The sequence below is a fragment of the Quercus suber genome, unplaced genomic scaffold (genome assembly GCF_002906115.3).
Source record: "Quercus suber isolate HL8 unplaced genomic scaffold, Cork oak 2.0 scaffold_5, whole genome shotgun sequence".
NCBI lineage: Eukaryota > Viridiplantae > Streptophyta > Magnoliopsida > Fagales > Fagaceae > Quercus > Quercus suber.
The window spans coordinates 1867231-1882615 of record NW_027069471.1 but is presented as its reverse complement, the minus strand read 5'-3'; the positions used below and the strand labels follow the sequence as shown (position 1 = coordinate 1882615).

The window sequence follows — 15385 nt, the reverse complement described above, 5'->3', positions numbered from 1 at the left end:
TAGAGAAAAAACTAGAATTGTTTAAATATAAGGCTTAAATGACCTTTTCATTCAATTGTTACTCTATATGTGATGTTGGCACTTTCCTCATCATTGAATTCTATTAAATTAGTGGAAATATCTCATAAAGTAAACCACAAAGGGAGGTAAATGCCTCATGAAACAAACCACATAGGAGTTAAATGTGTCATAAAATAAAACACATGATACTTTCCATGTTTTTACCCTTACTAATATCATGTGCATATATGTTAGATTCTAATGGATGAATCTTGTTATAAAATTCTAAGTCTTTGTTTGGATTGAAATGAAAAATGAAAATTATTTTACTATTTAGTTTTTTTTGTTATTATTCATGGGCTCTACTACATTTTTTGGTACTATTCATAAGTTTTACTATACTATTTCAACTAGGGCTGTCCAGACCCGACCGGAGCCCGACAACCCGGACAACCCGCCCGCCGGAGACCCGATTCCGGCCCGAACCGAAGGTCCAGTCGGTCGGCGAAAAAAAAAAAAAAAAAAAAACAATTTATGTCTTTAATGTTTCTATATTTCTATATGAATAAATTACTTCTTCTCCTCTGTAAATAATGAGTTCACGGGTCTAATCCGATGGTATAGTTAGTTGTGTTTTATCAAGTTATATGCTATTGTCACATTCATCAAGGTCATGTACTATTAACTAATTTAGTTTTTTCATCCAAGTTCATCTGTACAGAAGATTCACATGAACTGGCATGTATAAGGACAATGGTGCAATAAATGAAATTTACATTATGTCAAATTTCATTCTATTTTTTTGCTAAGCTCTTGTCAATTTTATTTTCTAAATAAGAACCGAGGTAACAGCCGTCTCAATCCAAAAGCTTTTTGCGTACACAATATGAGTAGAATTGCTTTCATGAATATTATGACTATTTCCATATAATGCAACATGACAATTTCCATTTTTGTTGCAAACTGTTAATTAAACTTTTTTTTTTCTTACCAAGCCATGACAAAGTACGGTATACAGTCTTTAACTCTTTATCACTCTTTTTACCACCATCTACAAATTGGACAATCTAGATATTGTCAAGAAACCATTTATGGTGTATGTTGCAAAGCAATTGAGCCATCAAGGAAACAAACATGACAAACACTGAACCATCTGAGAAAAGCAAAAACTTTTTGTGGCTATACACTAGCTAGCTAGCTAACAATGTCTTGGTTTAACAACTTGCTGGTTGTTAGCTAAAATTGAACGCGCTTTTGAATAAATCTCAAGTCACACCAAATCTTACGTTTAATTTCTTAATATGTTGATTTGTACGATTGTGTGTAGTTGTCAGTTTTTGCTTACTACAGATTACATGATGGATCTACTAATTTTGGTCGATCACTAAATCAACAAGTTATGAAATTGAATATGAAAAAGATGCATGAGAAATGATATGTCTACAATATTTTCACAATATTTTTATAACAAATCTTAAGTGACAAATTGTTACTAGTTGTTATTGTTGAGGCAAAAAAGTAATCTTAAAAGTGTTAGGTTCAAATTTGAATCAATAACAACTAACTACTTATGATTTATTGTAAAAATGTTGTGGACGTAACATCTCTCATAAGTATTGATAGTATTGCTGGCTGGTTTTGAGAAAAGGGGTGGCGGGGTTTTTTTTTTTTTTTTTTTTTTCTTTGGGGAGTGGGGGGGTCCTTCGAGCAACTTAAAAGTAACACGTGACAGTGTTTTGGGCAAAAGCACGGAAATTTCATATCTAGTGCCTCATATGGGAACCTCCTTCCCATAACATATATACTAAGGCCTAAGGGTAGCCACGTGTCATGTCGTGTGAGCTAGGGAAATTGCATGTGATCTAAGGCTTAGACAATCAAAGGATGCTACCTACGATCACGTCCTTGTGTCCCAAACAAGGGAGAAAAACAATTGTATATAAGAGAGGTAGAGATAGCATATGAGATTTTGCTTGGTGACAATAAATTGAATAATTTCCGAGTAGATAAAGAAAGAACTATTGTTGAAAATTTTAGAACATGTACATTTTAATAATGTTTGGTACGATTTGTGATAAAGCTGAACTATTGTATTGTATAAAGATAATAAATAATGTTTCTGTTGAGATCCTGCTTAACTCATCCCTTTCCTGCAACTTGTGCTCTAACCAATGACAACATGCCATGCCAAGAGACTCGAGACTTAAAAATCAAGGGCATTACACAAAGGGTAGTAGTGGTACCCTGAGACAAAAGCAACAAATTTAGTGATACATATATTTTTGGTCTTTGATTAATATATAATTCTTATTGTCTGAAAGTAATGTTACTATAATCAAAACTTGTCATTTACTAATAAGTAGTGAAAATTTTTAGTAGTATTAATGTTGTGCCTATGTAAAAGTAATAGGATTATTAAAACGGATTACCTAAACAATTTATGAGAGGAACAATATTATGAACGCAAATAACTTTTTTTATAACTTATTGACTTGAACGAGTGATTGTGATTGATCGAAAGTGGTGAGTTAATGCAAATACGTGTAGAAAGTTGTGAAGCTGTGAAACTGGACGTCTCTTTATAACTATTTTTATGGTTAAGATTGTGTCCTTAACATTGTTGTGGACAGAAAGTCTCTGCCAGTTCATACGGCTAACAGTACTAACAATATACGATATAATGTGGCATCCAGTGATTCGTAGGTGAAATTCAGTGATAGACCCTGATTAGAGAGGATCAGTGTCCTATGATCACATGGTGTTGCGCAATGAGAGCTTTACATGAAGGCCCACTTTGTTAGTTAAAAAACAAACATTTTTCTTCAAGCCCACTTGAGATCAAACCCCAACTTGGGAACATACACATAACAAGTCTATGCGCTCTCTCTAACACACCAAGCCTACTCCACTGCTTTCTCCAATGCACTTGTCTTCTTCACATCCAACATCACTGTCTAAGTAATTGTACTATCTCTCTCTCTCTCTCTCTCTTGCTCTCCACTTTTCCCTTATGGTCCTCCTCTTTATATCTCTCTAATCACTTTCTCTGTTTCTTCATAACTTATAGTATCTTAAACTACTTGAGCTACTTCTTCTTCTTCTTCTACTTACTAATTTGGCTAAGCCTTTCTTTCTACACCCAGAAGAGCTTTCTTTCTTTCTGTTGTCCTTTTCTTTATCTTTCTTTTGAAGTAAACACAAAGAAGAAACACTCTAGGCATGTCTAGCAGAAGGTCAAGGCAATCTGGGGCTTCAAGGATTACTGATGACCAAATCATCGACCTCGTTTCCAAGTTACGCCAACTTGTTCCTGAGATTCAAAATAGGCGTTCTGACAAGGTACTTTAAAATTTTAAAGTCTAGAGTTTAGACTCATCTCTCTTTCTTTCTGAGCATTGTTGGCTTTGAACTCTGCGACCCAACTTCAGGGAAGGTTGTAGGAAAATGTTACATCTAACAGCCTAGCTAGCATGGCACATGTGTGTCACATATTATAGTATAATAAGACTCTTGGGGTTTGTTTCAAATTTGACCCGGGTATTGAGGACCATTTGTGCATTATTTCCATACAATAATGCATTCATGGACATTAAAAGGTTCTCCTTGACTATTACTTAACAGTCTTGTGGCTGGACCATGTAACACAAGGTGTACATATATGACCTTTGTATTAGTTTGACTTTTGACCATATTTTACATGGTTAAAACTTAAAAAGATTGTAAAATGTCTATAACAAAAGCATTTAGAAGAAAGTGGGGTTGTTGATAAATTTGAATTTTCACTCATTTATTTATTTGTTTATTTGTGTTTGAAGGTATCTGCTTCTAAGGTCCTACAAGAGACCTGCAACTATATCAGAAGCTTGCACAGAGAAGTGGATGACCTTAGCGAGCGACTGTCCCAACTTTTGGCCACAATTGATGCTGATAGCGCTGAGGCTGCGATAATTAGGAGCTTAATCTCGCAATAAATTAAATCCTTAAAATTTTATATAAATATATATATCTATATGTATTATATAGCTGCACGTGCATTTCTTACAGACTCTGTAGAAGTGTCAGTGCATTGGGCACGACCTTTTAAGATTTTGGTCACTAGATCAAACGAGGGTTAGTGTGTTTCATATTTTCTGTGTGGATAGTGGCTGTAATTAAGTTGTATAATAAATGGACTTGCACTAGCAATGCCTTTTTCTATAGATACTTAATGTACTTTTTTTCTGGGATTCTTGTTGGTTAAGCTATCACTTCATTGACACTAAAAACAGTTAATGTTATTAGGATTACGCGGCTTACTTTTGCATGGAAAATGATCAGTTATTGTTATTAGCAAATGGCAAATACATGGTGCAGTGTTGAACTTTAGCTTTTGTTGGTAACTCAGAATCCAATCATTTCATGTGAATGATTTCATGAAAATAGTAATATAACTACAAAAAGAGTGACACTCAAAATGCCTTCATTTTTATATCGAATTTTATTTTGATTTCATTCTTAAAAAAAGAAGTTCATGCACTAATTGAAATTAGTGAGTTAAATGGATAATATTAGTTAAATGGATAATTTCCTTGACAACTTTGCTTTCATGGTGTACGTGATACTTCCAATATGACATTAGTACTTCCTTTTCCCCATCCCATCAATTTTCTTCAAAGCTATGACATGCCTTAGAAATTGTTGTACTAGCTAGATGAATGCTAAATACTAGGTTAAATGTGACTTTAAAAAAAAAGTTACACTTATATGTGACCAAAGAATTATGTATAACAAATGAAGGGTGTAGAATTTCTGCAACATTTTTATCAAATACTCATGCACTTTTGCATAAATTAAATGTTGATTAAGTTTGTTTAATAAAAGAGCTGAATTAAATGTTGATTAAGTTTGTTTAATAAAAGAGCTGACTGCACAAACACTTATTCTATGTAGTATGAATGGATTTACACACATCAACCAGAGGTTTTTTAGACCGACAGCAAGAAAGGGACTAAACTTTGAATAAAAATCCTGTGCCTTACTCAAACAAAACATCTAGATATGTAAGTGTGTCGGCCATTGAAGACGACAGAGCTAAGATCGATCAATATATATATGATGGTCAAAGAAATTTGGTGGTTCATCTCACTTGATAGAAGATTTTTAGCTTGGATATGTTTTTTTCCCCCTCATATGAGAGTACTAGAATTGCAGTAATTATTGTATCTAATTAAAAAAATTCAGTTACTAAGAATCTACGTACACTGCACTATTTCTTGAGGGTAAAAAGAGTTTAGACGCATTCAACTAAATGACCATTTTTTCCGCTCAAAATTGTCATTAAAGTCATAGAGAATTTGACTAGAAGCAGTAAAGCTATTTCCCTAATAAAAGACTGATAGGAAAGCTGATTACTTTTCTAATTCACCTGATCTGCATGCAAGAGAAAAATGGGGTTTGATAATCAGCCAAGTAGGTTTCCCAAGACCATAAAATGTTACTCATGTTAGAGTTTTGATTAACCTTTAAATAATTGTTTATATACAGCTTTTTAGAATCTTATATTTTTATAATTTTAATTACATGTATTTTTTATAGTTTACTTTTTAAAATTTAATAATTACAACGAGAATGGAATATGTGGGGTTAGAATTTGTGGCCCAAGCCCAAAATAATAGATTTGTAGAGCGTGGATGATAGAGCTATGTTGATTATGAAATTAACAACGGTTGATTACAACCTCTAAGTATAAACTAGCATAAAGATATACGTAAAAACGAAATGAATTGAAGTCTGAAGAGGTTTATGATAAATCGAATAGTGATTACAGTTCTTAGAGCTCTCGTCCAGCCTTTTTTTTTCTCTCCCTTCTTATCAGGAGCCCTTCTTCTTTATATAACATCATTCCCCATCATCCCCATCGTCCACTTGTTCTTTATCTGTGTACCTACTTGAATATATGTCATGTCATGTATCTTATTTAGCTTTTTATGAGTGGCGGTAGCTGAGGTTACACTGTTCAGGGGTATTCTCCACATAAATGTGGTCAGAAAAGTTGCTGCAGTGCATTTAATACGGTGATAGCAGCTTTTCCTTTAGATATTTCTTCGTTCTTATCGTCTCCAAACATACTTAGAGCTTATCTTTATCACTGGAGTTGTTAGGAAGATCATTTGGATCTTCCACACGTTTGATTGATCAAGACTATTCGTATCCAAGGAGTAAGACCTCTTCGGACCAATGGTGACCTCTTCGGATCGTGCTCCTCCTTCGTTTCCAGGTATCTTTCTTCCAGATGGACTCCATCTCAACCGGTTCCTTCTCTTCGGACACACAGTAATTTTCAAATAGGGCCCTAGGCCCACTACGTAAGGTTGGACTTTTCCCCCCCCCCACAAAATATTTGAACTCTAGCCTACCTAATAAAAAAGAGTGCACTGTACTATTGAATTACAAGATTTTTGACAACTTTCAATGACAAAGTAAATAAGCTTTTAATAAACATACTAATCCAAATGCAAATAAATTAGAATAATAAGTCTATAAAAATATTTTACACGCGTTCTTTTGGAACATAGGAAGCTAGAGATATAGAAACTTGGAGCTTTGTAATTGGTCTGGAGTTCCCAAACTTTCTTTTATTGTCTTGTATATATGATCTTTCAACTATTCAATAGATGAATAACAACTCAGAAAAGAAGTGTTACATCTTGACATGATTATTTTGTTTTGTTTTGATTATTATTATTATTATTATTTTTTTCGGTTTTGCTGAAATTTGGCATGATTATTGATTAGTACATGTTCTAACCTGGAAAAAACCATGAGTTGAATACCAAAAGCTTCAAATTTATTTACTAAGTATAAGCTTAAACAAGTTTAATGAGAGCAAACTTATTTCTTTTCAGTGAGTACCAAGTGTACAAATGAAACCCAACCCATACATGCCCTCAATTATATTTTCTACTTGTTTCTTGAGAAGAGATAAACATCAAAACATGCTTAATATCATTTGAATGAATAGTTAACCCATGTACTTTTTGTTTGAATTATATGGTAATGGACTTAAACTAGAGATTGTTTTCTAATTACTCATTAGATTACAAGATAAGTAGAAAGAAATTTAATTAAATTCTCAATATTTTTGTTGACTCAATTAAGTTCTCAATATTGAGGTATTGAATTTGTTGAAGAACAAAACAATAGATTTAATGTATAATCCTACCAGAATTATACATTAAATCTATTGTTACGTGAGAGAAAGCAATACAAAAATACTATATGCGATAATTAGGGTCTCCCTGCCTTTAGTCTGGTGAATGGAATGACCTAATAAAATTTATTAATTATAATTTTTCATAAATAAAAAAATTAAAATTATATTTAATTACCTTCAAGGATTTTGACTTATGAGAATTACCTAAAAGGTAGCCATTTCGTCCCCACGTGTTTTTAACCTTTGTACCTAACAAAATAGGCTTTTGGCATCTTTCTGTTATGCACTTTAACGATTACATACTAATTTTCACAGCAGAATTAAGCTATGAAAACTCTCTTGATTTTTGATGGTATTTTTTGTTCTAAATTTCAACAGCGATGAAAAGAAGGAGTAATTAGGTAGGAATCTAAGACACATTTTGCTTTTTTTCTTAAGTCTTTTCTATTGTGACTTTATGTCTTGAAGACAAATGGAAGGATGTGACCTTAATCTTTAGCTTATAAAGTCTATTCATCATTGGATCAAAGGTTGGATAAATTTTTCCTTACTTTAGTAAAAAATTGATCGAGATAGAAAATAAAACAATATATATATATATATATTGTTTTTAAAATAAAAGTACATTTGAAAAGATGTTACTCAAAATTATTTTTCATAAAAAAAAAAGACTAGTTGTGATTTAACTCAACTAGTAAGTTCTCTTGTTGTTGAATAAGAAATCTGAGGTTTGAATCCTGTCTACGTCAAAAACCAATTGATGTGTTGGCTTGATGATAAAGATCAATCATCATAGAATAGTGGGGTTTGAATCTCACCTATGCCAAAAATTAATTGTGCCTTGAACCAATGATAAAAAACAATCATCATGGAGCAGACACCACAAGCTAAAATTATATTGTATGCCAATATATATTCCGGTTAAGGTTCATTGTAATACAGGTTATTGTAATACAGGTTATTGTACTACACTATTACATAAAAAAGATGTATATGGCGTAGGCCGACAAGGCTAAAGCATGTAACTCTTGTGTTCTCATTGTTCCTATTTTATGAGTATATATAGGTGACTAAACCCTAGAATACTAATACAAGTAGGAGTGGGCTTGGACCTATTATATTGGGCTAATATGTATAATACATCTCTAACACGTGGGTAGGCTTCGGGTGACCAAATTTCTGGGTTTTCCTTATGGGGAACCGAGGAACACACTGTGTAGTTGTTAAATATATTAGCAACGCGTTGTGTTATACCATGTTGTATATGCTAGAGTAGATACGGAAGGGGAATCATAGAATATGAACATTGAGAACATGAGGATTACGTGGTTCAACCTTGTCAGTCTACGTTCATATGGGAAACCCTTAAGGGCTACACTTTATTATGTAAGAGTGTAGTATAATAACCTACGTTACAATGAACCCTAACTTGAGTATATATAGGTGATTAAATCCTAGACTACTAGTACAAGTAGGAGAGGGCTTATTCCTATTACATTGGGCTAATATGTCTAATATATCTCTAACACGCTCTCTCAAACTCAAGGTAGAAGCTCGATGAAGGCTTGAGGTTAGATAAGCATGATAAGATCTTTTGAAAATGCCTTGAAGAATGCCTTTGAAGAAACCATGATAAAGAATGTGCCAACTAACCACTTTTGGAGTTTCAAATGGAGAAACGGAGTCCAAAATTGGAATCTAAGCGAAAAACTGAGCAAGATAGATCCTTTTGGAAATTTTAACTTTTGGTTAAAAGTTAACGCAAAAGTCAAAGTCAAATCAGGTCCAAGTTAACAGTTAGGATATATAGTCAACGGGTAATCAACAGTCAGATGTACGTTGACATCATAGGTCGATTTGGATTCGGGAAACCAGTTTGGGTGAACTACATTGGTGTTGACGTGGCATCTTGCTAACGTGTTTGATGACTGGATGCTGACATGTCGGTGACATAGGCCAGGGCTTACATGGCTGATGACGAGGTGTTTATGATGTCATTAGATGATGATGAGGCATTTTTCAACGCATAGAGGCGAGACCAGAAATCCAGGAGGCATGTGAGTGTGCGTGTTTGGTTGAATAAGGGCTAGATTCCTTAGATCTGCAAATTGGCGGATGAGGGGACCGATAGGGCAGCAGGTGTGTCCAATGAAGATCTGCAAGTGAGAATTCCAATGTGGTGCATGAGAGATTTTTTGGAGCTAATTATGGTGCGTAGGTAGGCTTCGGTTGACCAGATTTTTGGGTTTTTCATTGGGGAACCAAGAACCACGTTTGTGTAGTTAGTTTCATTAGTCGAAGGCTCGCTTTGCATAAATTGGTGAATGGAGGGGCATAGCTTGCTTGGCTTATGAATCTTAAAAGCGGGTGTGAGTGACGGTGGTTGCATGATTTCGTGAAGTCCAAATCCGAGAGGCAGCAAGGCAAGTAGCTGTGATGGAGGGTTGATCTGTGTTGTGCACGTGGGAAATTTCTTTGTTGTGTAGATATTTTGTTGAATGCAAAGAATGAAGTTTGGCTCTGATACTATGTTAAATATATTAGTAATGTGATATGTTATGCCATGTTGCATATGCTAGAGTACATGCGGAAATGGAAGCATATAATAGGAACACTGAGAACACGATGGTTACATAGTTCAGGCTTGTCGGCCTACATACATGGAGGAAACCCTTAAGGGATACATCTTTATTATGTAAGAGTGTAGTACAATAACCTGTGTTACAATGAATCCTAACATGAGTATATATAGGCGTTTAAATCCTAGACTACAAGTATAAGTAAGAGTGGGTTTGAGCCTATTACATTGGGCTAATATGTCTAATATATCTCTAATAGTATTTATAAAAAATATTTTGAAGACTTGTTTGGTAACAATAAAAAATTGGTCTATTAATTGAATTTTTCTTAGTTGATGCAATAGACCCATCATCAATGACCATATCACCATTTGATGCCCAAAATCATTGGTGAGACCCCATCAGCAACAAACGCAACCTTTAAACCATCATGCAGCTAGTACTAGTTAGTAAAACACATAACGTCTAACCATTCCATGCCAATAGCAACAAACCTAACTCTCAAATAGCCATGAACCTTGCCCTAAATCCCTACCCCACCATAAAAACCAAGGCTTTCCCACCATGTGACCCAGGCACAAACTATTGGTAACATAATGTGACTCAACTAAGGGAAGCAATATTTGACCTAAACATAATAAGATTTTTTTGTAGGTTACATTTTTATGTACATCAACCCATTTTGACACAATTAATTAATGGGTCAACCCCAAGTTGACCTACATAATTCGTAATCAATCCATAGTATATATAAACTTAAATCTTTTGAGGGGTAAAATGCTATAATTGACAAGAAATAGTAACAATTACTCAATGGCTGTTTCCTAAAAGCTTACTCAAAGAGTGCATCTCAAGTGTGCTTTGTAAATTAGAAGGCCTTCTCTAATTAGAGAGAGGGAATGCCTTGGTTAACAAGTTTGGGACTCCCCAAGATTGAGAATTTCATAAGATTATCTCAAAATCTAATTGGATAAGAGTTGAAATCTAAAAAATTGAAAACAAGTTAAATATTTGATGTGAGGGAGGCAAGTGTTGATTGACACTTAGTGACTAGATCCAATTGCTGATTGACACTTCACCCAAGGTCCTACTTTGCATCTATTTCGTTTCCTTGTCAATTTCTGACATTTTTCAAATTATTTTGAGTTCTAATCTGACTTTGGACCTATTTTTTAGTCATTTTAGACTCAAAAATAAAAATATGTTAGAGAATATTTAATAACCTCAAAAACTAATTAACAATATTTAATTAAATATAATTAGATTAATTCTTTAAAATCATTAAATTCCCTAACAAATTGGAACTTTAAAATAAATTCTATGCACACATCTCTACCATTATTTCTAACTTGATTCAATACCACTGGACACATAATTAATAATTTAAAGAACTAATTATAATTAATTAATCATAATTGCACGTAATCAACTCTAATCATGAGGATGCATATTAATTTTTAAATCTTGGTTTGACTATAACTTTAATTTAATAGTCTGATTTGAATACATGATATATTATTTTGATTATTAGGGCTTATAGATTTATTTTCAATAAAGCATTGGAAGATTGAATGACCAAAATTATGATTTTACCGATATCTCGCAAAATGACAATTTTGTCCTTAGAAGAAGATCAAACAAAGGTTGTAAAAATGGGGTGTTTACACAAGAAAGTTCTTAGGTACTCCTAGAGTACGGAAAAATGGTGCTTTCTTTTCTCACATTCATAGTAGACATCATCATGAATTTAATGAGTAGATCCCATCATGAATGTGAGAGGAGAGAGCATCATTCCTTGTATTTTAGGAATATCTAAGAATTACTCGTTTACACAATCGATTTAAGCGGAATGACATTTTTTTTATTTTTTGAGGAACTAGTGGAATGACATTGTGTTTGTGGTTTAATATACACTGAGGGTGGTTAATTTAATTTGTTCATTTTTTGAAATCTCAAGTTTAATTTATTACTTTTTTTCCCTCAAAAAATAAATTATTATTTTTGAAACTACAACGTTTAATTTGTTACTTTTGAAAATTCATATTTAAATTATTACTTTCAAAATTAAATGATTTTATTTATTTTTATTAAACTACAAAATTTAAAATGTAATTTTCCGTTTATACTTTAATAATTTTGTTCCAAATATTTATTACGTAGTACTAAACATCATAACACCAATTTTGGATTCTATACCTCGGGGTTTCAAACAAACACATGAATGGGGGAACATATCATATCAAACTATCTTCTAGATTTTAGGAAACCCTATGGTAACATAATCGATTAGAGACTATACCTAATTTTTTTTTTTGAGCAATATTACTACACTTTTTTGAAAGGTAAATAGTAGAAGAGGGTCAAGTGGAATTCAAACAATAAACACACACACGGTATCATAAAGAATATCATTATCATTAGATTATTATTTCAACCTAGAGTCTAATTTAAATTTAATGAAATAGAGGTCACATTATTCGAATATTCTTATCCATACTTCTAATATAGAAACAAACTTGTAAGGAAAACTCTGTAAAACTTTGATACTCTATTTTAAAAAAGGGGTTTGTTAATGGGTGCTCTCAAGACATATGTTAATTGACCATTATTTTAAGAAAGTTTTGATATCATTTATATAGAAAATATAAAAAACTATAAAAAAATTAATTATTTTTTCTTTATTCATAAAAAGTTTTTATAAATATTTTATAAACTAATTTTCTAAAGGCATTAGATCATCCTTATCAAGTATTGCAAAAATGCTAAAACTTAAATTTTAGCATTTGAAACCCAAAAACCCACTCTATCAAAACTTGCATATGCTAAAAGATTTGCCATCTTGCTACAGTGCACTCTCATTTTTGAGAGTGCACTATAGCAAGATGTTATAATATTTTATTGATTTCTAATTCTCTCTTCTCAGACATGGCTCACTCTCATCACTCTCGTTCACTTTCTCAGACTCCCTCTCACATTCTCTGGTTCTCCCTCACAACCCAGGCATCAACTCCCTTCCCTTTTCATCACACTGCCTTCGTTCTGAAACCCATCTGCTCTTCGTTAAGCTTCAAGGGTTTGTGGTTGGCAATTGTGGTTATGAGGCATGGTGGTGGTTTGGCGATTGTGGTCATGATTTGGTGGGTTTCGTGGGTCTGATTTGGTGGGTATTGATGGTGCCTCGGCGACGGTTTTGATGGGGTTGAGATCGGGATGGTGAGTTTTGGTTGGGGTTGAGAACGGTTTTATTTATTTATTTTATTTATATTTTTTGGTGGTTGGCAGTGGCTAGCTGTGAGTGTGGCTGTGACTGGGGTTTGCTTGGATTGAGAAGAAAGTGGTGGGTTTCATCAGAGAGTGGTAAAATAAAAATAATATTATTTAAATGAAGTTGTAAAAAAAAATAGAATGTTTGATATTTGGTATATTGTAAAATGAGGTGTTAAAATTGTTAAAGTAGTGTTTTGAAATTGTAAATATTAAAAAATTTAGAAGGCTTGATACAAATGCTATTAGCTAAATTTTTCCTAAAATAAAAAGAAAAAAAATCGTTTGCTGCTTTTTAGTGCATACCCAATCTCCAATAATCCAATTAGATTCCCCGCCAACGGAATTACACAAAACAAGCGATGGGGCCATTAAGACGAGTCCACGCTCTTTCGAGGAGAATGAATTCACGCGTTAGGTTAATGGATTAATGTTACTAGGAAAATAAAATTCTAAGTATTATTCAACCCTTTTTTTTTTTTTTTTTTAAAACGAAAAATGAAGAAGGAAAAGATGTTACTACGATAACTTCATCCTAAAAAAAAATGATTAACTATGATGGCACCCTTTGTTTGTGTATTAATCTTGTTAGAAGATCTTTCTTTCACTTTGACCTTTAAAATAATAAATTATTCACATCATCTATTAAATAATGTATTAGCAAAGACTTTATTTAGAAATTTCAAATCATATTACATCCAATTAAATAAACTATTATTATTAAATACCAGTTTTTTTTTAGAAGATATTAATTAAATACCAGTTAAAACGAAAAAGAAGAACCATAATATTTAGTAGTTACCTATTATTACCTTGCAAGTAATTTTAATTTGTTAATCTGTCTAAAATACATGGAACTTTTTATTATTATTAAGAATACTAAGTATTTTTAATACACAGAGAGAGGAGGGAGAATGTTTTAAAGAGGCTGACAATGGTGTATATCCAAAAGACCTAACCCTTGGATACACAACACAAGTTTTAAATCTCTTTAACTTACTCTCATTTTTCAATTTGGGATTAACCCACTGTTTTTTCTTTTGAAAATATTAAGTATTTTTAACACACACGAGGATAGGGTGGTCTTAAAGAAATTAACAGTGATGTATATTCAAAAATGTCTAATTCTTAGATACACAGGCTTTAATCTCTTTAACTCACACTCATTAAACCTCCTTAATTCATCGAACTTAGAAGGATAAAAACACTAAATTGGATTGACTGACCCATTAGTACCATATAAAGTATAAACTAATCACTTTCTCTATTTAGCATCTACATTGAAGTTGTTAATTTTTTTTTTTTTTTGAGGGGAAAAAAAATTAATATGACTATGTTTTTTGAAAATCTAATAATTTAATTGCATGTATTTTATGTTCTTAACACACATCAAATTTTGTGTCAATTCGAAAATCTAACCATTCAACAGTTAAAATTTCTTGGCAATCTAAATTTAATAGTAATCCATTAACACATAATATCAATATCAACAGTTGAAAATTTAATCATTCAATTGCATGCTACTTATTATTTGATGTATCGACTTATTTTTATGTATAATTTAAAACTATAAAAACTTAAAACTTAAATAATTTTATTAGTGACATAGCTATTAATCTTTGATTTTCTTAAAATTTTGCAAATATAGATAATATAATAAGAAAATGTAATTTATTGATGAATTTGTTAAAATTCCCATATAATAAAATGATATTAATTGTGAATTTTAGCCATTAATTAAGTAATAGGGCAGCTAACGGGTTAGCAAAAATAGCATGTAATCTAAATCATGAAACTGTTTGGACAGAAGAGGTACCTGATGCAATAAAGCATGTACTCCAGTACGATATTATCTGGTTTTGCTGTGTAATGAAAGCTTTTGAGAATTTTCATAAAAAAGAAATAGTATATCTATAATTGCTGAAACATTAGTGGTTGAACTGGTTATAACAGTATTATATCTTGATTTGGTTTTATTGATATCATATATTGTTTTGGTCAAGGTTTGTTATGATTATTGATTATTCTCTTTGTCTCCCAATAATTGAAATTTGCAAAATTACTTATATATATATATATATATATATATATTTTTCCGAAGAGAAAATGAGAAATGAAACATAATTTAATAAAACAAAATGAATGTAACAATCTTCCGAAAATTTACCCTTAAGCAGGTAATATCGTAATATGCGTTTGAAAATATACACGACCACATTCATCACTCCAACATTTTACAGAACTAATATGCTTATTTTGCTTCTTTAAAATGTGTATCATCTACAAAATTTTACTATTTAGTATGGGATATATGAATATGAGGTACCATAACTCCAAAATTAGCTCATAA

General features: G+C 32.2%; 1 protein-coding gene across 1 annotated transcript; it reads left to right on the top strand.

Moving 5' to 3' along the window:
* The first annotated feature begins 2853 nt into the window (after window positions 1–2853).
* Window positions 2854–4221, top strand: LOC111998784 (transcription factor PRE6). The gene is made up of 2 exons (XM_024030880.2): window positions 2854–3339; window positions 3816–4221. Exons 1-2 carry the CDS (start codon window positions 3220–3222, stop codon window positions 3969–3971), a joined length of 276 nt encoding a protein of 91 aa, XP_023886648.1. The 5' UTR covers window positions 2854–3219; the 3' UTR covers window positions 3972–4221.
* Window positions 4222–15385: the final 11164 nt, after the last annotated feature.

Excerpts from the sequence above, each read along its gene's own strand:
- LOC111998784 (XM_024030880.2), top strand. The coding sequence starts at position 3,220 with ATGTCTAGCAGAAGGTCAAGGCAATCTGGGGCTTCAAGGATTACTGAT. Across the intron at positions 3,340-3,815 it reads AAAATAGGCGTTCTGACAAG|GTATCTGCTTCTAAGGTCCT; the intron begins GTACTTTAAAAT and ends TTGTGTTTGAAG.